This window comes from Lobosporangium transversale, assembly GCF_002105155.1.
Source record: "Lobosporangium transversale strain NRRL 3116 chromosome Unknown BCR41scaffold_14, whole genome shotgun sequence".
In the NCBI taxonomy this organism is placed as follows: domain Eukaryota; kingdom Fungi; phylum Mortierellomycota; class Mortierellomycetes; order Mortierellales; family Mortierellaceae; genus Lobosporangium; species Lobosporangium transversale.
In genome coordinates this window covers 345008-367133 of record NW_019028992.1, presented here as the reverse complement: position 1 = coordinate 367133, position 22126 = coordinate 345008, and the positions used below count along the sequence as shown (strand labels likewise).

The window sequence follows — 22126 nt, the reverse complement described above, 5'->3', positions numbered from 1 at the left end:
CTTGGCATTCGATTGGAGAAAGGGGGGAAGATGGAAGATCCAACTGTTGGGCTTTTGTTCCTTTACTTTCTTTGGGCGCATCAGCCACGTTTTGACACCTTTTTTTTTTTGTTCCTTGCATAAAAGCGAAGCGATATAGAATGAATAAAGCTACGTACTTCTCAATAGGGATTAGTCGGGATGTTTATTCATCGATAGTTGTCAAAAATATATATATATGTAGAGACCCAGTAATCCTCATTGCTTATTGAGCTGCATGATGAAATATGACGCGGATCATCTCTTTTACTCTATCTTTGGGCTGTTGTGGCGTCTAGCTCTTAAAATGATACCAGTTTTCATGCAAAGCTTTCAAGGGCCCTATCCGTAAAGATGACTTTCCGAGCGTCATGTTTAATAAAAGAAAAAAAAAAAAAAAAGCTTGGATCCTTAAATATATTATAACAGTTAAACACATCATAGGGTGTGGCTGTCGTCCCAGGGCTGGGAATGTCTCTTATTTTAACATGAAGCCCGTAGAAATATGATCAAGCCTTCAAATATTATACACATCTACAAAGGTACGTGAGATATCCAACATCTTTGAGGAAAGGTAGCTGACAGTAGGGCTGAGGTGTTGTTCAAACGCTTTGATAAGGTTCTTTATTAAAGAGGATATACAAGGGAATGGGTAAAACAAGCGTCCAGCGCAATAAATAGAAGGATCTTTTTTCTTTTCTTTTCCTTTCCTGTTTATGCCGCTACCCTAAAGCCATGACAAGAGGAAGGAGATTGAGAGGCTTTATCCGCTAAAGTTACCCAACTCGATAACGAAACCAAGAGCCAGCTTGGCGAATTGCTTCATGTGCTCGTAATTAACCAATGAAAGATCGTCATTGGCAGTGTGGATGTAAGGGTTAGTATCGACAGCCTCGATCGCAAACGAGGAGCGGTAGCCATATCTGTACCAAGAGGCATGGTCAGAGCCTAATAGAGGTTTTTATCGTTACGGAAAGATGAAAGGAAGAAAAATAAAGTGTTATGAAAATGACAGCATTATCTTTTGTTATTAGCAAGGTTGTGCTAATGCTTTTTGCTCATATTGAAACCTACATCCATAACCGCAACTGGAGTCACGGACACCGATGTTGGTATAAGTCTTGGCATACAGCTAACGGACGAGCATGGAGTTGAAAGAGAAGGTCAGTCATTTGCTCCGCAATGGGGCTACTGTGGTAGGACAAAAATATGGCTGATGCACAGGAAACAGGCGAAGCAGATAAAAAAACAAAACATACTCTGATAAGAGCAGTCAATTCAGGATCAACGTAATCGGTAATAATAGCAAAGTGCTCAGGGTATTTGGTACCAACATATGCGGTCATATCATTCTATTATGATGGAAAGACAAAGAAAAAGGGGTGTTATTATTACGAAAATGCCTTCAGGACGTCTCATTGATCCGTCATATATTTCATTAGATATTGATTTTATTTTTTTTCTTACCTGGAACATGGCAAGCATCTCGACGGCTCTGTTGCTATAATCCTTAGCAATGTCCTGGGAGCCCAATAGACCAGCCTCCTCACCTGCATACCAGTGGAACTCGACGGGGCGGGCAGGCTGGAAACCTACGCTGACAAGAGCACGGAAGACCTCAAGGATACCAATGCTGCCGGAACCATCGTCATCAGCACCGGGGGCGCGGCCAGTAGTAGGGTTGCGAGAATTGATTGAATCTTGATGAGCACCAACAACAATGGGGGCGTTCTTCAAAGCAGTATTTGTACCCTCAAATCGGGCTATTGTAATAGCATTTAAGAAATAGAAAAAAAAAGTGTTGATATACACGACCCTACAAAGATCCTTATACAAAGAGAAATAGTTCCTTTTCAATATCCTTACCAACGATAGAGAACTGGATGAAGCTATGCGAGACCTGACGGACGCTGACGTTGGATCTTCCACCAGCAGTGGCAATGATATCACTGACCTGCTTATGGAGCCATCTGGCGGAGTCAAGGCCGCTCTGCGCTTTGTAGTAGCGGTTGTTGAACTTGGTAAATGCGGTCAAAGCAGTTTGCATGTTGCTAGTGGAGATTTGGCCTACATATTGAGTGAACTTTGATTGCTGGGAGACAGTCGTTGGAAGAGCTATAACAGCAGAAAAAAAAGTCAGAGTAGTTGTTATTATCATCATCATCATCATCATCATCATTAATATTCTTGTCATAATGCTTGCATTCAATGATGTAACGTACGCTTCTTGGGTGGAGCAGCGAAGGCTCTAACATTTTCGACTTGCTGGTGGTCAGTAATGTCGATGAAGCCAATATCCTTCTGGATAAGATCGAATCTTTCCTTCTCAGTAGTCCAGATGGGGTCTTTGTCGTCGCTAGTGCGGATGAGACGCAGAGGTTCCGAGCTTTCGATTGGAACTGCAGGGGCTGCGAAGGCAACAGCAACCAGCGAAAGTGCCACAAGGGAATAAAACTTGACCATTTTAGATCTTAAAGAGGAACCTGTAGGTGATAGGGCGAATGGAGAGGAGATGAGGATGAGGCAAAAAAAAAAAAAAAAAAAAAAGTATAAGGAAAACAAGCTCTTATTTATATGATGTCGTCTAAATGACAATATGGCAAATAGCCATCAAACAATTCAATTTTAATTTAATTTTAAAATATGTGGTGCCTGGCTGGTTTATCATGGCGTGGGTAAGGAAAATGGATATCCAGTATATATAGATTTGCACATATTGCTCCCATTCAGGCACGGAAGACGTTTTTTTTTTTTTTTTTTTTTTTTTGTTTATTTACGAGGTATCTTTGGTCTCTATTTGTTGGATTACCCAAGGTGCGCCTTGGGAATTAGACTGGAGTCTATGCAAATTGCACTATTCAGAGTAAACTTTCTTTCAATATCGTGTTTCCGTAGCGCGTGTGAGCAATTGATGTGTCTTAGCCAATAAAAAATCGCCTGAGTGTTGTTGCAAAACATCTGAACGTTGATGCAATTGACATAATAAAGATAAAAGTGAAAATGAAAATGCCGTTTTTCTGGTCGCGCAAAAAATCTAGCAGACTGTAGGGCAACGTGGGAACGGACAGTAACTTTAGGGGAAGCAGCTTAATCTATTGGTCACTGAAGCAGGACTCATTCCAACCCACACAGGGTATCCAAGCATCCTTGTTTCTCTTTCTTTTTTTCTTTCTTTCTCTCTTATTAAGGTGATTTGGATCATAATCATGCTATGTTGTTTTTATATTGCTCGGAGCAAATACATATGTTACCTGGTATGGAGTATATTCTGTTAGTCATTAAAGAAAGAGACACTAAAGGAGAAGTTTATTTTATTTTTTTATTATTACTGTTTTTTTTTTTTTTTTTTTTTTTTTTTTTGAATGCTCGCCCCCAGTGAATGCTGGCTTTTGCATATTGTACACAAAGTGGACAGCACTAAGCCCTGCATACACTCATGTCAAATGCTGTTCTTCAAAATTTATTTGTGCCGATTTGTTGATTTATTTAGTGTTGTCATTTGTACCCATTGTGCCTGCATGGACCATTCATGATCACGCGCGAGTGAACTTTAAATGTCAGCCAATAATCATGCACAAAGTGGCCCAGGAAGACTCACTAGTCTGTACATGTACATACATTCCAGGGGTCATTTTACTTTCTTAACATGTGAGCCATAGGCTGGATCCTCTTCCCCATCGATGTCAATAACAGCAACAATAACGTCGCATAACAAACAACAATATGAATAAAAAAGAAAAAAGAGAAAGGCGCCCATAAGTGGCAATCAAATAACAATATCAACAAAGTTTTCCCAAGAAATAAGATAAAAAAAGTCGGCGCCGATGACCCGATCCGTCATTTTTTTTTTTTTAAAAAAAAACCCCCCCAAAAGTATATCAGATTTTTTTTTCTTTTTTGGGTAAGATACCTATATGAATAGACTGGAACCAAATGTTACTGTATTTTTTTATCATAAAAGAAAATAAAGACGGAAAGGCAGAAAGACCTACATTATTATCATCAAAAAGTATGCATTAGTGCGTTTCTTTCCATTTTTTGCCCTTATGAGTGAGTTTAGTTTAGCAATTGCTGTGTGTAAAACCATTGTTAAGATAGGATTCTACAAGAAAAAAAAAAAGAGCCCTGTTGTCTCCTGCCAACTTTTGCAAATAAAGACAATAAATGACGGAAAAGTTGCATACCATAGTTTTCACCATTAGAACAAGTGATCGCCAACTCGACTAGACCAAAAAAAAACTATGATAAGAGTTTAAACGTTATGCGTATATTTGTTCCTTATTGTATATATTTTAATGACATGTATTATATAGTATATTTATTTTAGCCATCCATGGAGCTGTCTATTTGTTATTTGGGAAAAGAAGGGGGTATATACTCTTTGGTGACCTTTCTAGTTTATTTCAACAACAAGCCAGCGCAGTTCCGTAGCTAGAGAATACTGGTCAATTTAGCCTAGCTTTTTTCCTAGAACTGCAACACGACAGGTCCTCGTATAGTAGAGAGGCTAACCTGACAGCAATGGATTAGTTCGCTTGAGTCAACCAACAATCCAGACAAGAATGGTGGCGGTGGTAATAATGAAGGGGAGGTACTATGAGCAAACATGTCCAGTTGATGGCGAAGCCTTATCATGCATGATGGTTTAAGCCAGGCTGCTTGAGTGGATTTGATTTCAATCCTGCAGCGAAAGAACTCGGTACATTTTCGTAGAGTCGTATAAATTAATATATGACGTCCAAAATATATATTAATAATTAGTCAGTATCTCTCCTAAAAGCGAAGAAGAGAAGTGTGGAAGACTTTGCTATAGATAAGAGACCAATTTTGCCATATAGCCGGGACAAAGTTCCTGCCTGTCTATTGGGGCTACAGGCATCGGAGCGAACGCATGCTCTTCGACTCATGAGACTCATGATTGTCCATGTGTGGCTGCTTGGGCTATCAAAGAGAGCTCGTTCAAGCGAGCTAATTCAAGGAGGCATTGTTGTCAGATTAATCTCCCTGGACCTGTTGTGGTTGCAGCTCTCTAGTGTTGATTTGGAAGTTTAAATGACTTCAATCCTCTAGCCATACAATTGCACTTGTTTGTCGTTAAAACTAGCACTAGTCGGATGGTCACCAAGGCGTATTCAAGCCTATATAAGAATATGTACATCGCACTCATCAGTTCTCACCTTCCCAATAATTCAACAACAATGATGAAAGTGGGTGACAGGAAAGAATCTTATCTTGTTTGAATCGATTTAAAATCCGGCCACGCTTGTCGCAGCTTTCCCCCCATGTTTTAGACAATCGTTTGTGATTTTAGTGAAAAACTGAAACTACGGCCCATTTTCGCCATTCACTGCGAAAGTGTATGCAGAAGACAACGGAGTTCTCTCTTTTTAAATCCAATCTACTAGATTAAAAAAAAAAAAAAAAAAAAAAAAAAAAAAGAGAGAGACGAATAGAGAGGCATATTCATGACAATATAATATCGGTTTTACTCTTTTTTTTTTTTTTTACTTAAAAAAAGAGCTAGATAGCGGCACTTGGCTCTAGTCTATTCATACAGCCTCACACGCGTACAAAAAGACATATCTTTTTATTTCGCATTGATGGTTCAGGCCTCGCTTTTTTTTATTATTTTGCTCACTGAGAAGTTTTTGTTGGTGCTACTGTTACCTGGTTGCCATTTATAAACGCCTTTATCTTTATCCTTTCACGTTTGTACGCGCTTTTTGTTTCGCGGTTTTACTATTGCCGTTTTTGCTGTTACTGTTGTTATCGTTATTGATATTGTCATTAAAAGAGCACGGTAATAGAGTGTTCTAATTGTTGGTACGGGAAGAAATTTTAAGAAAGTAAATTAACTCCTGGAATGTAGACTTGCTACTCCATGGACGATTATTGGCTGGTATTTTAAGTTCACCCAGTGTGCTGGCCCATGCAGACACGGCGCCATGAGCACATTGTATTTGAAATGCGCGTATAGAGTGAATAGCGCCATTGTGCCGTTCGCTTCGCGTACAATACACATACACTACAGGTAGGAATTGAAAATTGTTTTTTCTTTGTTCCTTACTTCAACGACTAACGACGTACTCCGCACCCGGACACCAACGTACAGATGGTTAACAATAGCATCCAAGCAACAAAAAACGGCCCTTTCTTGGTTGGAAATGCGACATTAAATTTTTTTTTTTGTTCTTGGAGTTGCACAAATGCATAGTGCAATGCACATGGTTGAGGGTCCACCTTAAGCGATTCAAAGTAAAGATCAAATATGTCTCCTGTACCTGAAGAGGTAGTATAGATACGAATGCATAGAGATTCAAATGAGTTGGGTCATATCGTATAAATAAGAGCCCATCTTCCCTTTTTGCTCCATCTTCATCTTTCGCTCGTTCTCTCATATATTGACTTCTCTTCTAGATCTATAATGGTCAGGCTATATTCTCTGGTCATACTTTCACTGGTTGCTGTTGCCTTTGCAGTTCCTACAGTCCCAGCCGAAAACTCGGAATCTCTGCGTCTCATCCGCACTAGCGTTGACAAAGACCCCTTCTGGACCACTGAAAAGGAAAGATTGGACCTCATCCAGAAGAATGTTGGCTTTATGGATATTACTGATCATCAGCAAGCTGAGAATGTTAATGCTCTTGCCGTGCTACAAAAGAAGCGTACGTTGTGTCGATGAGTACAAATATTCTGAAAAAAGTAATAACAATGACAATGATTATTATAACGACCGTTCATTCAGACTTGTTCTTTTTTTTTTATTTCTTCGTTGCGATAGCTCTTCCAACAACTGTCTCTCAGCAGTCCACGTTCGCTCGATATGTGGGCAAGTTGAAGATTGAGAACATGGAGTCTGTCCTGGTCCCATTTACTAAGTTCCACAACCGCTATTACGAGGTGCAGACTGGCCTTGCTTCCGCCAAGTGGCTCCAAAGACGAATCAGTAACATTATTTCCAAGACCAGCAAAAAATCTAAAGCCAGTGTCCGTCGATTCAAGCATAGCTTCATCCAGTTTTCCATAATTGGTAAGGAGATAAAAAAAAAGTATCCCTTCAACTGTAAGGTTATAATATAAATTGTGTATACTAATATTTACCCTTTTTTCTCTTTTTTCCTGAATATTACTGCGATAGCTCGAATCGAGGGTACAGATCCTCATTTGAAGGATGCTCCCATTATCCTTGGTGCTCACCTAGATTCTATCAATTCGAACAACCCTATTCATGGACGTGCTCCTGGAGCAGATGATGATGGCTCTGGTACTGTTGTTATCCTTGAGGTCTTCCGCGCTCTCCTCAATGGCGGTTTCAAACCGGTTCGTCCCATCGAGTTCCACTGGTATGCGGGCGAAGAAGGTGGTCTGTTAGGCTCTCAGGATATTGCTGAGCGCTACAACAGAAATGGCATTGAGGCATATGCCATGCTCCAGGTAAGGAGGAAAAAAAAGGTCCAAAGCTAATGAAGTATATGCCAGATCAATGAGATCTTCTGTAGACATTTTCGTAATATCCCTTTTTTGCGATGCATAATTTCCCTTTCAATTATAACAGAACGATATGACCGCATACACTGGTAAAAAATACCCTCCACACTTTGCTCTTGTTACCGATTTCGTTGATCCCGAGTTGACCGCTCTTATCAAGGTATGTTTCATATTTCGCTCTCTGTTTGCTTGTTACAATAACCTCATTGTTGGGTAGATGATTGAATTTCTCCTTCCATCCTTATGTCTCCCTCTTAGTTATATGCCGAAACTTATGCTGACATCGATGTCCGCGAGAATGAGTGCGGCTATGGATGTAAGTTTCAGTATGGATAAAATTCATAGGCACAATGATGGGTACTTGTTAAAGACAAAGATAACATTATTATTGGCATAACGCTTTCTCCTTCCTCATCTTTTCGCGACAACCAATACACCTAACTAGGCTCTGACCATGCTTCTTGGACCAAATATGGCTATCGTGCCTCATTTGCGATCGAAGCTATCGATGATAACCCTTTATTCCATACTGCCGAGGATGACCTTCCATTGATTGATTACAACCATATGATGCAATTCGCTAAGCTGTCTCTTGCTTTCGTTATCGAGTTGAGTAGCTTTAGCGGATAAAGTCTTTCCTCACCTTCCTCCCTCCCTCCATAGTTAAAGTAACGTCGCAAATAGAAAAAGGGAAGAGGGTTACGTTTCTATTTGTTGAGTTGCCGGTGTGTTTCGCCATCCCCTTGTATATCCCCAATAAACAATGACACCAAAGTGTTTAAGCAATTGCTCAATAGTGCTGTCAACTGTCTTTCCTCAAAAATGTCTAGTGCATTATATCAGCGATCCTTTGTAGATGTATATAAACTCTGAAGCCCTAGCCATAATCTTTAATGAAAAGATACATATATCTGTTAAATGTTTTATGGCCAATAATACCCAGAGACTGATGAACCTTCTCATGAATGCAGAGTGAGGTCACATACTTGCAACCAGGATTGCACACATCACAGAGCCATTTGACGCGCATGCACGACCTACGAGTACAATATGTCCTTCGTATCCTGTACGAACAGATCAACAAAAGCCCGTATCCAAGCGTTCTACAAGGAGAAGTTTGTCAATCTTCTGAACACATCGAATCAGTGCTAGCTGGTCGAGGCAACCAACATGCTAAACTTTTGCGGAACATCAAGAAGTAAAGCAGTGCAGAGACACCCAAGGCATTTTGGAGCCTTCAGCCACAAAATCTCTATGAAGAAAATGATCACGCGTTTTACAACTAAAAAAATATTCGATATCACCCCAGGCGCTTTATTTTTCAAATCATATCAACTAGTCTGTTCGTAAAACACACTTGGCGCTGTCAAACCATCCTCTGTACTTCTATAGTCTCTCTTTTCAGGCATAGCTCTCATGATGCATATTGCTGAAGTATAGATATACCATAACTGAAAAGAATCATGGCCTTTAAATTTTTCAGGCCACAAGTACTGAATTCATGTTTTTTATAGTAGTGCCGATTATATTGAGATCATCCTCGATAGGAACGTCTGGTCAGACAGTCGCACCAGCATAACGTGTCCCCCAAGTCTTGTTCTGAATGAATAAACAAAAAAGAGAGGTAAAAGTACTGTATTTCTATAATGAAGCCATATTATATATTTCCTCACTTAACTAACAACAACAATAAATAATTTGAACACATGGTATATATATAAATAAACAGTGTATTTTAAACTCTGGCAAGGGGATCCTCCTGTTCTTCAGAGTCAGCTTTCGGGGTTGCCAAAGGATCATCAGCATGGCGATGCAGGATAATCGGCAAGAGTAAGCAGATGCAGATAACGACAGTCATAATGATGTTTTGAGGCGTGAACAGCGTAAAGTCATCGGGAGAAGCCAATGCTGCCAATGTCGCTCCAGCCTGTACTGTCACTAGAGAGTTGGGCAGAACACCAACTGGATACGAAGGTATAAATATATTTTTTTTAATGAGTAGATAGAAGTAGAAGCAAAGGTCAAGGGGTGAACAATCAATTCCGTGGGAACTTACCGAGGGTTCCGAAAAAGAAGACGAGTACAGGGATTCCCAAGTGGCATGAAGCAACATTCATAAACCAGTCTTTTTTTTTTTTTTATATACGAAAAATAAAAATCGCAGTTCAGTCTTCCTGTTTGTTTAATCCTCAATAGATGAACATGTATATGCATAACATAGCCAATCTTTGGATGCTTACTGGGGATGAACGGCGTAACACGCAGGAAAGCAAAGTAAAAGAAGAGTTGATCTCTTTTGGCATCAATCTAGAATGCATTGAAAAAAAAAAAAAAAAAAAAAAAAAAGTCCGAGGGGGTTTTTTTGTTAGTATCATTGCATTGATCTTTGCAATAAAGCGTTGGAGGATGGGGAGTGTTGCGACGTGATCATGGTACGCTAGCCTCTTCTTTCCCCTCCCACTTTATGAAGCCCTTTCCCTTTCTCCTTCATGTACCTTGACTTGAAGCTTTGTCATCCTAGCCCGGAGATACTTCTCCACGATGGGATAGCCAAGATAGTAAGAGATAGTGTAGCAGCACAACGCACCGAATCCGCAGCTAAACAAGACTGCAGCAAGGCCAACCCAGAACTTGAACAGTGCACCACCAAGTACTGACAACATCACAGTTCCAGGAACCGCAAATGCTTGCAGACTAACAAAATAAAATAAAAAAAGCGCTAAGATACAATCTTCGTCTGTAGTCCAGCGTAAGCAAGAATAATAAAAGGTTGAAGATCCAACTTACGACACGTAGGTAGTGACGAAGCAAATAAGGACTTGATAGTAGTGTTGAGCAAGGTAGGCTTCAAGAACAATACTCAAGTGTTGCACATCCTCTGCATTTCGAGGGAACTTGATCCACTTGCGCTGATCACTATTTCGAGCATGGAGAAAAAATAAAAAGGGATGAGATCAATGCCACGTTGCGTATTGTTATTACTATGAGAGTCATGTTAGCAGGGCTCTTACTCTGGCAAGTCCCTGGGGAGAGTATATTTAAGCATCAAGAAAACACATAAGGCGACAGTCGCTGCTAAACAGAGGAGTGTGATAAAGCTCTGTAGTGGAGTCATTTTCAACAACCGTTGTCGCACACCACCTTTCTTGTCGTCAACATTATTGGTAGTATTATTGCTGAGCAACGGCGTCGTGTCTGTGGGTGCTGAGCTGTGCATGGCTGAAATGAATCTTTTTTTTTTTTTTTTTTTTTTTGCAAGATGATGTAAAAAAGAGAATGAGAATGAGGAAGTGAGAGTGAGAGTGAGTGAGTGAGGGGCTGATCGGCCTGTACCTGAACATGTACCTGGAGGCTGGGTGAGATTTAATTGGCTTTGAGTTCAGGGCCGAGGCTTGCTCTTGTGACCATGGCCGCACAAGTCCTTAGTTCTGTACAACAAAAAAGATGTGGAGAAATAGATATATAATGTGTATCAAAAGTTAGCCACATTGTCTCTTTTGTCTTTTACTTAAAATCAAGCGAAAGGAGTAAACTGTCAAACTATCCTTTCCCCTGCAGGATCGATGGACTCTTCTCATCCTTCTGTCTGGATGGTTTTTTTTTTGTTGGGTGAAGTAAAAATTTTGGGTTGGATCAAGGCAGCAAAGCTTGGAAAGGATAGGACATGCGGTGGCACAGCCACTTGAGGTAAAGTCTGTATCGGACACCTCCAAGGCACAACTCTGGCTCATAGCATACATGGACTCCCTCCAACCTTTAGCTTATGCACTTCATTTTACTATTTCCATAGCATAGACGGATAGAGCCACTATCAACAAAAGTTTATACTATTCTTGTTTTCACCATGTGTCGCCCATGTCTACTGTATTAGATTTATAGAGGGCTATTTAAATATGCGGAAAGCTTGTTTGACAACTATGTCAAATTCGGCCTTGTAGACAGGTGCGCTATGGCTGGAGGGATATGGTTCTATGCTACAACTTTCATATGTGGTGGCTGCTGTGCCTGCAGCAGGATCTGCTTCCTCTCCAACTCTCCTTGTTCCTTTTGCTGCTGCTGTTGTTGCTGCCTTGCTGGCTCTGTCGTCCACATCACTTCCCGTTTTTTCTCTGTCATATTGCTCTGCTGCTTCACTATTTCACTTCTGGGTTTACCAGCGATACTACGAATCGCATGATGCTCGCCGGGCGAATTGATGATTGATAATAGATAATGAGCAAGGTCGCGCCGGGTGAGGACCTTGACTTTGCTTGTACTAGGAAGTTCATCAGAGCTGACCCAATATCTCTCAGAGAGCTCTCCATCCTTTAGAGTGATAGGACGAACAATAGTCCAGTCGAGAAACGTGGTGTCGCGCTGAATAATATCCTCTTGAAGGACCTTATCCTTCAAGATGCCAGTCATGAACATACGAGAAAACAACTTCTTGGTGCTGATCAAGTAGTTCCGGAGCCCAAGGCATCCATAAGATGTCACAACAATCAATCGTTTCACGCCTGAATCAAAATTAAAATAAATGAAAATGAGTATATCGAGTACATGATAGGCACACATGCATTAGATGTTTCAAAGAATAAAGCATCCTAAATACATACCATGTTTCTTCATAGCATTGTTCAATACAACTTGTGAATGAGAGCTGATGGTCGTGTCGTTTGACATGAGCCGTGCCTGTAGAGTGGAAGTGGAAATGTTTCGTTGTTAGAAAATAAATAAATAAATTTTCTTTTTTTTTTTTTTTTTTTTTTTTTTTTTCTCGTTCGTTAGATTAAACATACTCCAATCACATTAATGACAGCATCTTGGCCTTCGACACAACGGTCAACATCTGCTTGACACGTTGGAGAACCTCGGACGATAAGAAGATTCTGATTCTTGCGAAGGCTGCTATCTTCGAGGAGCACCTTGTCGTCCCTGACAAAGGCGGTCACCCTGTAATTGCGGTCTAGACCTTGCTTCACAATCTCAATCCCTGTCCTACCATTAGCTCCCAGCACTAAAGATGTTATATAACAGGAGAAACGTGGGCAATGAATAGGCATCATGTCAATTAATCTGCAATAACATGGAGGTCAGTAGATCCATCTACAACTGTTTTATGATCCACAAAAACAATAACAACAAATAAAAAAACGTCTGTGCTGACTTGCACAATTAAACATGAGAATCGACTATATTAATGTGAGATGCGTGATGCGCACGCACCTTCACTCGCGCACAGTCATCAGCCTCATCAGTCTGGATATCATCACCACAAAAATGTGATAAAAGGGGATTAAAGGAACGGTCGAATTATAATGAGATGTATGAGTAGAGGAATGGGGAATAGAAGTGATGGAATTACGTTGTTGAATGTTTTGTATGGCCATATTGAGTAAACAGACTGTGTACACGCCGATTTTTCATATTTGATTATAACAGGATAGAAAACAGAAGGGTGGAAGAAAAAATAAAAAATAAAAATAAAAACCTACCTAGTAGATATCTGCCATTGCCATTCTTGCAGTCTTCATGCGAGAGCGAGAGACTATTCAGACAAGAGTCCAGTTGATCCATGTCTGTTTCGTCCTTAAAACAACTTTCTGACCCAGGTGAAATGATGGGGGGCGAACTCATGGCGGAGGGTATAACAGGAGAGTGTAATGTGTCCATGAGCGAATCCCACCCATGGGACATGGCTGTGTCATCACTATCATATCCTGAATGGTAGTCATATGTAGGTGACTGAGGTGCGCCTGTCCAATGCCGGAGATCATACATGGACTTTGTAGAATGACTCTTCAAGCTGAGAGAACGCATCTTTTCGTCTGGCAGATCCACTTTGCGGAAAGAGCTGCCCGAGTTTGAAGAGGAGAGACTGTCATGATGATGGTGTTGGCAGTGCTCTCTGCTTTGATGTGAAGGACGATTGCGATGGTAGTATCGACTGGAGTGATAATAGATCTCGTTTGTTGGAGGTAAGAGTGTGTTACTACTATTTCCTGAGGATGTGGATGAGAACGTTGGTGTGGTATATATGGGTAAAGAGAGTTGCTGGCGTTTCTCGGCTCTACGTTCCTCCATCTGCTGTTGATAATTGTATTGATCATGATACATTTGCCTGTACTCGTTTCTTTTGTGCTTGCGTTCCACTTTCGCTTGCTGTCGTTCAATCTTTTCTTGCCTCTCCAACCTTAGCTTCTCCAAGGTTTGTTGCTGTTGCTGGAGTTTGAGTACCATTTGTTCCTTCTTTTGACGCTGTACTGCCTTGGTCTCCCTTTTTGGATCAATGGAGCTTATAGGTGATGCTGGTAAGGGCGGTGATATGGGTCGACTGTAGAGGTCAACCTCATGTGGTGGACCATGGAAGGGCGATGATGTATCGAGAGTGGGAAGAGGGGGGAGAGTATTAATTTCATGACTGTAGTAATTGCGGTTGTGGACAGTGTCGCGGCTCTTTCGTGTATCTGTGGCCATGCTGCGTGCGCGCTGAGTGCGATGTGAGGAAGATGAAGATTGGTCGAATGTCATTTAAGGATGCTGCCGACGAAGCGGATATGATGGCGAGTGAACAAAAAATCAATTAGGGATTAGGAGTCGTAAATGCGTGTACGCTTTGATGTGGGAATGTCAAAACAGATAAACAGGTAGTAGGCTGAAGAGAAGCAGTGAGTTGAATGAAACGAATGGAAATGAATGAGAATGAGTTTGCAATCGTTATAAGCAGCAAGAGACAGAGCGAGGAAGAAGGAAGAATGGAAGAGAAAAGAAAGCAAAAGGATACAAACGATAGGGATTCCCAAAAAGAATTATTAAGCCGTTACAATGCAAACCATTCATTGAATGTTCTCACTGCTCTTTTTTTTTTTTTTTTGACCTTCTTGAAATGGCGTAACAAAAGGTCCTCGAATTAAGGTTGACCGATGGGTATGGTTTTGCATTCATTGTGAACCCGTTGTACATGCCATGGAATACATGCACTTTTGATTTACATGTATTATTGACACGAAATGCATACTCGCACTATCCACCTCAATCTCTTTTTTTATTCCACTCCTACACATGCACACAATGCTCTGTTCTGTTTCTCCATCTCCTACGTCTGTCTTCCCTGCAATGTTTGTCATCCCATACATGACATTAACCTTCTCCACACAATCAGTGCTTCGAGCAATTGAGTAATAAGAGTTGACAAGTCCTTGAAAGTCACTTCGTATCTACCTACTTTTGCTTTCATCCTGTACTGAGTAGCCACTGCTGTGCTTCGTTTAGGTTGATTGCAAAGGTACAAGTGAGCTAAAAAATAAAAAAAGTAAAGACAGAGGCAATGGTGAGGGAGCCTAGGGCCTTAGAAGGTACGACTCCTCATCAGTGTTTTGATTGATGTCCCCACCTAAGGTTCTGCATTGGGAAAAATGCATCCGAATGATAATGAGAGTTTAGGAAGATCTAAATAATACCTTTTGTATATTTGTTCTGGGCCCACTCTCACTCCCACTTCCCCAATATGAAGAAAAAGAGCAAGAGTGAGAGCAAGTTGTTAATATTATATATATGTGTGTGCATAGATGGGAGTATTTTTATTTCAATACAAAATTGAATGCCTCTCCACACTTGTGTTGCATCCCCAGGGTACTCTCGCTCTATTAAAGGTTAAAGGCTTATTTGTCAAGCTATCACCATCATTTTTTCCCTCCTAACAAGCGTAACTAGACAAATTTTAGAGTTAATGTTTTTTTTTCTTTCTGCGAGCAACCGCTTGCGTTGTTTGAGCAATGCTCAAAAGTTATAGTCCCTCGTTTTTATTTTTCATTTCTTTCTTTTTTTTTTTTTTTTCCAGCTAGACAAAGCAAAGAGCACAAAACAATAGTAAAAGTGTATTTATATGGATAGATCACCTTTTTTTTTTTTTTTTATTAATTTTCTCCAAGACAGAGAGGCAGAGAGAAAGGAGGCCATCAGGAATTGAATCCACTCGATTGGTGTTGACTTGACGTTGCACTAAAATCAAACCCAACATCCAGCATCAATCATTCATCCATCTGCAAATATAAACATAATCTGCATTCACTGTGTACTTGTATAAATAAAAATGTATTGCGATCTTTTAGACTAACGCCACAAGGACCACGTCTCTATTCCAGAACCTCTGAAGTAGCTGTGAGACACAAAACATTGTTGCGCATCGATCACTCCATCAAAAATAATAATAATAGTATATTGTATAAATAATGAATAAAAAAACCAATAAATATATATATACAATATTGTTTATGACGAGGGCTCTTCTCCCTTGGTATGTGCTCCCGCCCTTGTTTGAAATGATCTCTTGGGTTTAAAGAGCGATAAAGACAACTGTTTATTGTTTTTGTTGTTTTTTATAGCAAAGGATAAAAAAGAAAAGAAAAGAAAAGAAAAGAAGAGGTCATTCGCCTTTTTTTTTTTTTTTTTTTTTTTTTTTTTGAGAACATCGTTAGACTATCTCATAGACTGGATTGAGTGGCGGACTGATAAAACAAGAAATCGGCTTTTTTTTTTTTTTTTTTTTTTTTTTTTTTCGTTGGGAACATTGTGTTTGTGTGCTTGAGCTCCGCCAGTCATTCTCAAATGACGAGGTCAAGTATCAACCTTAAATTTCCTGAATCCGATTAAGGATGGTCCAAAGAATCGGCAAACAAAAAATAAAACACTTTGATCTTATTCTGGACTGGTAGAAATGGGCGAGGCCCCATGGCCAACGCCTTTCTTTCTTTGCCTTTGTGCATTTATGCATTTAGGAATGTTCCTGTGCGCTGTTGATTGCCTGTACGCCAATAGTCAGGACAAAGGACAGGAAAGGAGGGAAAGAGAAAGGGAGCATGCTCTCATTTTGGAAACGCTGTTGATGCTGAGGTTGAGACAATGAAGTGCGTGTTTTGTTGTTTAGATTAAAAAAAAGTGTTTACATGCCTTGGCTCAGCAGAGGCGGAATATCGATCGCCGTACCTTTATTTATTATTTTTATATATCCATGTGTTTACAAGTCGCGTTTCAACAGGGTAAGAAAACAGAATAAAAATGGCTTTAGCGTGTCGGGGACAAAATAAGAAAGAAAACACAGCTATCCGCTATTCATTATTGTACTGAAGATCAATGATACTTGAAGCATTCTGCACTCTTGGACTCCCAAAAAAAAAAAAAAAAAAAAAAAAAAAACTGCCATCGGCGTCTGTATTTTTTTTTTTTTTTTTTTTTTTTTTGAAAAGATGACGGATCCGTCTATTTCGCCGATCCTATTATACAAACATGTGCTGAGCCTCATCTTCCTTACCAATCAATTTTTCGTTAATAGAAGAAAGATTCTGAGAGGCCTAGCCTATAAACCTATTATGAATATTTTATATTTCAGCATCTTAAAAGCGAGGAATAACGTAAAGCGATACGCAGAGGCACTAGGCACAGCAGATCTCCTGAGCAATTGACCAATCATAGACATCCTTAAATTACAAACATTAATGAATGGGTCTATATTATCAACCACGAAGACACAAGCATAAAGAACCTCTCAAGCTCTCTCATCTTTTATTATTACAATCACTTTCAACTCGTTCTAGCCCATGTGCTAATTAATATCCCGAAGTGATTACAATGATCAAGGAGAGGAGGCAAGGGTCTCGTCATCCAGATGTGCATCGTCATTATCATATAGCCAGGCCCTATTATTGTCAAGCTTGCCTGGACAAACCATAGCCCACTGGCGTATGAACATTGTTTCAACGAAACAAGTCTTGAACCAGCATCCGGGAAAGCTATTAGAGAATGGATAGTATGCTATACATGAAGAACAAAAAATTATCCAAAGCTACCTATCCGGACCTGAAGAATATGGTCCAAGCTCGGAAAGAGTTTCGTGTTGGAGATAGGCTAGTTCTTCAGCTCGTGTTTATCACAACAATAAATAAATAAAATAATGAAAGAGTTGAAACACCAACATTGCTTCACCATAACTCTGGTCTCATATTGGCGACAAGGAGCCATTAACCGGTTGTTTTCTGTCAGTAGGAAGTATAGAGAATAAGCTGATGAACGCTGAACTCTCTAAATGGTCCAAGAGATAATTGCGCTTCCTTGGCTCCACTGCTTCGAATGGTACTTGGTATTTGGCGTGCGCACTGTACGGCTGTATTTTATTCAAGGATACTCTCCATTCTCATATATCGGCTGAAAGTAGAGAGGTTGTTGTTGGTAGAGTTCCGATCGTAACAAGTATAGAGTAAATTGCACGCACATGTATCTGCCAGAGAAGATCCACGATGGATCCGATATCAAAAGCAATACTGACCACGCGCGTACTCAACCCAGGCAGGTCTAAAACACGATCGATATCAACGGTCATTTCGGACAGCCTCTCAAAGGAGTCCTTTCACCGCCTTTGCTATGGCAACTAAAATTGAAGAAAAAAAAAAAAAAAAAAGAAGAGAGTTAAAGGAAGCAGTTGCTGAACAGCTTAGACAGAATAATGAAGAACTGATGGATGTGTGGAAAAGATTGGGTAGAGTTGCGCTCAATACAAGCATAACGCGACCCGGATAGGAAAGGTAGTGTTGGAACAGAAAGACAAATATGGTTAGAGTACAAAACCCGAGGCAGGGCCAATGGTGTGACGTATAAACGGCCACTAATTGTACTGCATCCTCATTCGCACCATTGACATCAACTTCCCCATTATTCTTCTTTTACCTGGTTCAACCTGAAGTCGTGTTTAGGTGGAAGACAAAAAAAATAAGAATTAAAGGAGAAACAGATACCGAGAGGGGAATTCTACCTTGACCATGAAGATCAATGTTGCATGCATTCCAGTCTTGGTCTCAGTAACCTTGGGTCTTGTTGAGGGCCGAAGTAGTCATAACAACAGCAACAAAGAAACGCGTGGAGTAGCACCATCAAGTATGCCTCGAAGACTTTGAAGGCGATTCTTTTTTGTTTAAAGTGTCTTGTAGGCAAATAGAAAAAGACAGTGCTTAATATCTTCATCTTTATTTTGAGCATCCAGGACAAAAGCTCTATACAGCAGACGAAAAGGGCAATTGGAAGTGCTTGGGCGGTTCGAAGACGATCTCATTTAAAGGCGTCAATGACGACTACTGCGACTGTCCCGATGGGTCGGACGAACCAGGTAGTTTTTTTTTTTTTAATGACATCTCACTTTTTAATGAGAGTATCAGCTAACCCTTCTAAAAAAAAAAAAAATAAAAAAAAAAAATAAAAGGAACCGCGGCATGTGGGAACTCGTACTTTTATTGCGCCAATGTCGGACACGCGCCAGCTTATATAAGGACCTCGCGGCTAAACGACGGTGTATGTGACCCTGAATGTTGTGATGGTACAGATGAATTTGCAGAAAGCGGAGGAATTCGCTGTCCCAACATCTGTCAGGAAGTAGGAGCAGAGGCCAGAGCAGAGCGTGAACGCGTACGTAAAGTTGTAAAAGAAGGAAGCAAGATCAGGGAGGAATATATTTCCTATGGAAAGGGTCTCAAGGATCGGCTTCAGATTCAATTGACGGATCTGCAGAAAAAGGAAGAGCAGATAAAAAAAGCTGCATCTGATGCACAAGGCAAGTTGTTCGTTACTGCAATATCGATACACATCACTATAAGAACAATAAAAAAAATTAAAAAAAAAATAAAAGTTATTGACTTGCAGCGCCCCTTTTACCAATTGATGTTGCTAAATGTAGATGCTCTTGATAAGGCAAAGGTAAAACAACAAGAGTTCCTAGAAAGTAGCAAGGCAGATCGCGAGGCAGCCAGGGATCGCCAGTTAGCGCCTTTGATCGAGCAACAAGCCCAGAGATTGAATCGTGCCAAAACCATCAAAACTCTTTTGCGTTCGACCCTTGAGGAGCTTAAGGAAAACCATAACAAGAACTATCATGACCTCGCTGTAAAGAATACTGTCACTGGCTTCGATGAATACCTTGAAGACCTGAAGAAGCGGGAAGAAGAAGACGAAGAAGCTGCTGCTGCAAACTATCAAAACGAAGGAGAAGGAGGCAAAAAAGAGCTAACTGCAATCCAGCAGCTTTATGAAGCAATGGATCAAGCCTATGAAGCCAAAAAGGAGATTGGAAGAATGTTCCAGTTGCTCAAAGCAATGAAAGAAGGATACAACACTGAATACAACGATAAAGCGGTCCTGAAAGCGATTAAGATCATGGATGACTTTTCACCTTCATGGTTGGATGAGCAAAATGAGTTTGTTGGCGAAGAACCTATCGAAATCCCCCCGGAGGATATGGAAGTCCCTGTGGCTCAAGGTAAGTAGGTGTTATTGTTGTTTCAGTTAGTAGCTAATAGTCAATACACTTCCTAATCCCAGCTATCATTTCAAAGTCAAACAGCAAGCAAGTACTCTTGACAAGTTTTACGACTATACTCAATACTTGGCAAAGTCTGTAGGTCTGGGGTCCCTATTCAAGCCAACCAAGTCAGGTACACCACACTACCTTATCACAAATGTGCTTTAAAGAGAAAGAGTGAAAGATCTCATGTTGAGCGATAAAATAACAATAGCTAATAATAACAATAGAGATAGAATCGACACAAGAGACGTACAATAAGGCCTCGGAAGACGAGAGGAAAATCAAAGAGGAGATTGAGGCTATAGAGCGGAAACTACGCATGAATTATGGTCCAGATGAGGCCTTTGCAAAACTCGTCGATCAGTGCTTCGACTATATTGACACAGAGTGAGTTATTTACTATTGCTGTTGTTATAGCTGATTCGCATTTGAAATGTACTAAAAAAACAGTTTCTTTGGGCATTAATAGGTACACTTATACACTATGCTTGTTTGGTAATGCGAAGCAAAAATCCCATTCGGACACATTTCTTGGGTAATTATTATTATTATTATTATTATTATTATTATTATTATTATTATTATTATTATTATTATTATTATTATTATTATTATTATTATTATTATTATTTATAAAAAAGGGCTTTCTTGTTACGAAGATAGAACTGAAGTGTGTGTGTGTTTTTTCCAATCTGATTTGGTGTTTAGCAAATTCTCATCTTGGCTCGGCGAAAAGTACGATACTCAGTTGTACACAGAAGGAACAAGATGCTGGAACGGACCAGAAAGATCCGTCAAGGTATATTTTAGTATACGATATCAATACATAATATTGCAATATCTTTCGGTGTAAAAATGTTAATAATAGCTTTTTTTTCCCTTAAAGGTGATGATGAGCTGTGGATCGGTCAACGAGCTTGTGGCAGTCTCTGAACCCGAGAAATGTGAGTATCTGTTCAAGTTCAGGACGCCAGCTGTGTGCCAATTTGACCCGAAGACTGATTTACTAGAACACAACCGTGATGTTGTTCCTGAAGCTCCCTTCCCTGGCTCGGTCTCTGAGGAGTTAAAGGAGGAAGAAGAAAAACCGAGCAAGAAACACGATGAGCTCTAGAGAGACATTTGTCTATAACGACGATAATAATGATTTGATAAATAAAAAGAGTTGACTTTCCATCTTTTACTCTGCATGTGAGGCACAAATGGAATGTTAAAACAAGGAGAGAAAGAGACAATAGTGGATGTTGAGAGACAGACAGGAGGAGAAAGAATAATTTTTATCCATGATTGCTAAGAAAAATGGCGGTTATCTTCTTTTCTTCTCATTTCACCCATTCTCTACGCTTGATTGCCTCTTTTTACTCAAGATCTGCACTCTTTGGTAAAAGCACATTGAAATAGCAGCTTTTTTTAATAGTGAGACTGTGGACTATCTGTGAGCTACATCCAACATGGTTGCAACCAGTGGACGACCGCTCTCAGGAATCTTTCCGCAGAGCGCAAGAGGAAGTAATGATAATACGTTTCGACTGTTTGGGCGTCGTAGACTGTCGAAATTCCGATTCCGAATGTTGATGATTCTCTACTTCGGCATGGGATGCATCATTCCGCTTTATGTCATGAAGCATGCAGAAGACGAAATACTTTATCAACAAAAATTAAACCAAAAACAGACAAATGAGAGTACTAGCAATGTTGGGATTGAGGAAGACATGGTGAATAACAGCAGCTTTAGGGGCTATAAGCGCAAGGCTTTTTTTATGGAACTGGATGAACTGTCCTCGAGATATCTACAGTCAGAATACCTACAGTCTAGCTCGCAAACGGAAGACTCTGACCTTCTTTCCCAATATATGCGATCAAATCAACAGCAACGACACGCACCAGCAACAGAGAAATCATCATTATCCCCATCATCAACGCCAAGCCCACAGCAACTCCTTTCTCAGAACCAACAACGGCGACAACAGCAACAGGCCTACCAACAGGAACTCTTGGCCAACTTTAACACGATGATTGTCAAACAACAAAAGGCTATCAGGCTCCACAAGATTAAATCAGAATCAGACTATGTTCAGCTGGTTCAAAATAGTGTCCTGGAAGCTACTGAATTCGCGCAAGAGATCCTTGGCGAATTTCAGATGTTACATAACAGTATCCCAGGTACCAAGTTGAACACAGCTGAAAAGGCGAAACGGTTTCGGCAGCTGATGGACGAAGCCTTAAACAAGGGTCGTTGGGTTTATGAGTCTGATCGAGATTACCCAGACCTTGGAGGCGCGACTGGTTGGAGTAAAA

General features: G+C 40.3%; 7 protein-coding genes across 7 annotated transcripts; 3 read left to right on the top strand and 4 right to left on the bottom strand.

Annotated features, from left to right (window-relative positions):
* Window positions 1-656: 656 nt before the first annotated feature.
* BCR41DRAFT_321383 (Zn-dependent exopeptidase) lies at window positions 657-2527 on the bottom strand. Its single transcript, XM_022021437.1, has 6 exons — window positions 2241-2527; window positions 1885-2133; window positions 1486-1781; window positions 1278-1370; window positions 1093-1150; window positions 657-966 (listed from the first exon to the last, which is right to left on the bottom strand). Exons 1-6 carry the CDS (start codon window positions 2479-2481, stop codon window positions 782-784), a joined length of 1122 nt encoding a protein of 373 aa, XP_021882336.1. The 5' UTR covers window positions 2482-2527; the 3' UTR covers window positions 657-781.
* A 3915-nt stretch (window positions 2528-6442) lies between these two features.
* Window positions 6443-8136, top strand: BCR41DRAFT_369914 (hypothetical protein; the record flags this gene model as incomplete). Its single annotated transcript, XM_022026495.1, has 6 exons — window positions 6443-6683; window positions 6800-7048; window positions 7157-7452; window positions 7574-7666; window positions 7765-7822; window positions 7952-8136. 6 exons carry the CDS (start codon window positions 6443-6445, stop codon window positions 8134-8136), a joined length of 1122 nt encoding a protein of 373 aa, XP_021882335.1.
* Window positions 8137-9241: 1105 nt separating this feature from the next.
* On the bottom strand, window positions 9242-10723 carry BCR41DRAFT_395304 (snare associated Golgi protein-domain-containing protein; the record flags this gene model as incomplete). The annotated part of the gene is made up of 6 exons (XM_022028718.1): window positions 9242-9468; window positions 9563-9631; window positions 9747-9813; window positions 10002-10200; window positions 10294-10422; window positions 10518-10723. The coding sequence occupies 6 exons, from the start codon at window positions 10721-10723 to the stop codon at window positions 9242-9244; spliced, it is 897 nt and encodes a 298-aa protein (XP_021882334.1).
* A 433-nt stretch (window positions 10724-11156) lies between these two features.
* Window positions 11157-12734, bottom strand: BCR41DRAFT_39961 (hypothetical protein). The gene is made up of 3 exons (XM_022029077.1): window positions 12285-12734; window positions 12102-12177; window positions 11157-12002 (listed from the first exon to the last, which is right to left on the bottom strand). The coding sequence occupies exons 1-3, from the start codon at window positions 12549-12551 to the stop codon at window positions 11476-11478; spliced, it is 870 nt and encodes a 289-aa protein (XP_021882333.1). The 5' UTR covers window positions 12552-12734; the 3' UTR covers window positions 11157-11475.
* Window positions 12129-14284, bottom strand: BCR41DRAFT_39936 (hypothetical protein). Its single transcript, XM_022029057.1, has 3 exons — window positions 12981-14284; window positions 12285-12561; window positions 12129-12177 (listed from the first exon to the last, which is right to left on the bottom strand). The coding sequence occupies exons 1-2, from the start codon at window positions 14014-14016 to the stop codon at window positions 12557-12559; spliced, it is 1041 nt and encodes a 346-aa protein (XP_021882332.1). The 5' UTR covers window positions 14017-14284; the 3' UTR covers window positions 12129-12177; window positions 12285-12556.
* A 3888-nt stretch (window positions 14285-18172) lies between these two features.
* On the top strand, window positions 18173-21002 carry BCR41DRAFT_351654 (glucosidase II beta subunit-like-domain-containing protein). Its single transcript, XM_022023833.1, has 9 exons — window positions 18173-18411; window positions 18518-18640; window positions 18734-19081; window positions 19205-19783; window positions 19860-19958; window positions 20056-20215; window positions 20298-20363; window positions 20537-20627; window positions 20715-21002. Exons 1-9 carry the CDS (start codon window positions 18297-18299, stop codon window positions 20940-20942), a joined length of 1809 nt encoding a protein of 602 aa, XP_021882331.1. The 5' UTR covers window positions 18173-18296; the 3' UTR covers window positions 20943-21002.
* Window positions 21003-21160: 158 nt separating this feature from the next.
* BCR41DRAFT_351653 (hypothetical protein) lies at window positions 21161-21906 on the top strand. The gene has a single exon (XM_022023832.1). The coding sequence runs from the start codon at window positions 21599-21601 to the stop codon at window positions 21842-21844; it is 246 nt and encodes an 81-aa protein (XP_021882330.1). The 5' UTR covers window positions 21161-21598; the 3' UTR covers window positions 21845-21906.
* Window positions 21907-22126: the final 220 nt, after the last annotated feature.

Bases quoted from the DNA above. Each gene is read 5' to 3' on its own strand.
- BCR41DRAFT_321383 (XM_022021437.1), bottom strand. From the start codon at position 2,481: ATGGTCAAGTTTTATTCCCTTGTGGCACTTTCGCTGGTTGCTGTTGCC. The intron at 1,151-1,277 runs GTATGTTTTGTT...CTCGTCCGTTAG, and splicing joins AATTGACTGCTCTTATCAGA to CTGTATGCCAAGACTTATAC. The intron at 967-1,092 runs GTAGGTTTCAAT...AACCTCTATTAG, and splicing joins CTCCAGTTGCGGTTATGGAT to GCTCTGACCATGCCTCTTGG.
- BCR41DRAFT_39961 (XM_022029077.1), bottom strand. From the start codon at position 12,551: ATGATGCCTATTCATTGCCCACGTTTCTCCTGTTATATAACATCTTTA. The intron at 12,178-12,284 runs GTATGTTTAATC...TCCACTCTACAG, and splicing joins CTGTCATTAATGTGATTGGA to GCACGGCTCATGTCAAACGA. The intron at 12,003-12,101 runs GTATGTATTTAG...ATTTTGATTCAG, and splicing joins CAATGCTATGAAGAAACATG to GCGTGAAACGATTGATTGTT.
- BCR41DRAFT_39936 (XM_022029057.1), bottom strand. From the start codon at position 14,016: ATGACATTCGACCAATCTTCATCTTCCTCACATCGCACTCAGCGCGCA.
- BCR41DRAFT_351654 (XM_022023833.1), top strand. From the start codon at position 18,297: ATGAAGATCAATGTTGCATGCATTCCAGTCTTGGTCTCAGTAACCTTG. The intron at 19,784-19,859 runs GTAAGTAGGTGT...ATCATTTCAAAG, and splicing joins GGAAGTCCCTGTGGCTCAAG to TCAAACAGCAAGCAAGTACT. The intron at 19,959-20,055 runs GTACACCACACT...TAATAACAATAG, and splicing joins ATTCAAGCCAACCAAGTCAG to AGATAGAATCGACACAAGAG.
- BCR41DRAFT_351653 (XM_022023832.1), top strand. From the start codon at position 21,599: ATGAACTGTCCTCGAGATATCTACAGTCAGAATACCTACAGTCTAGCT.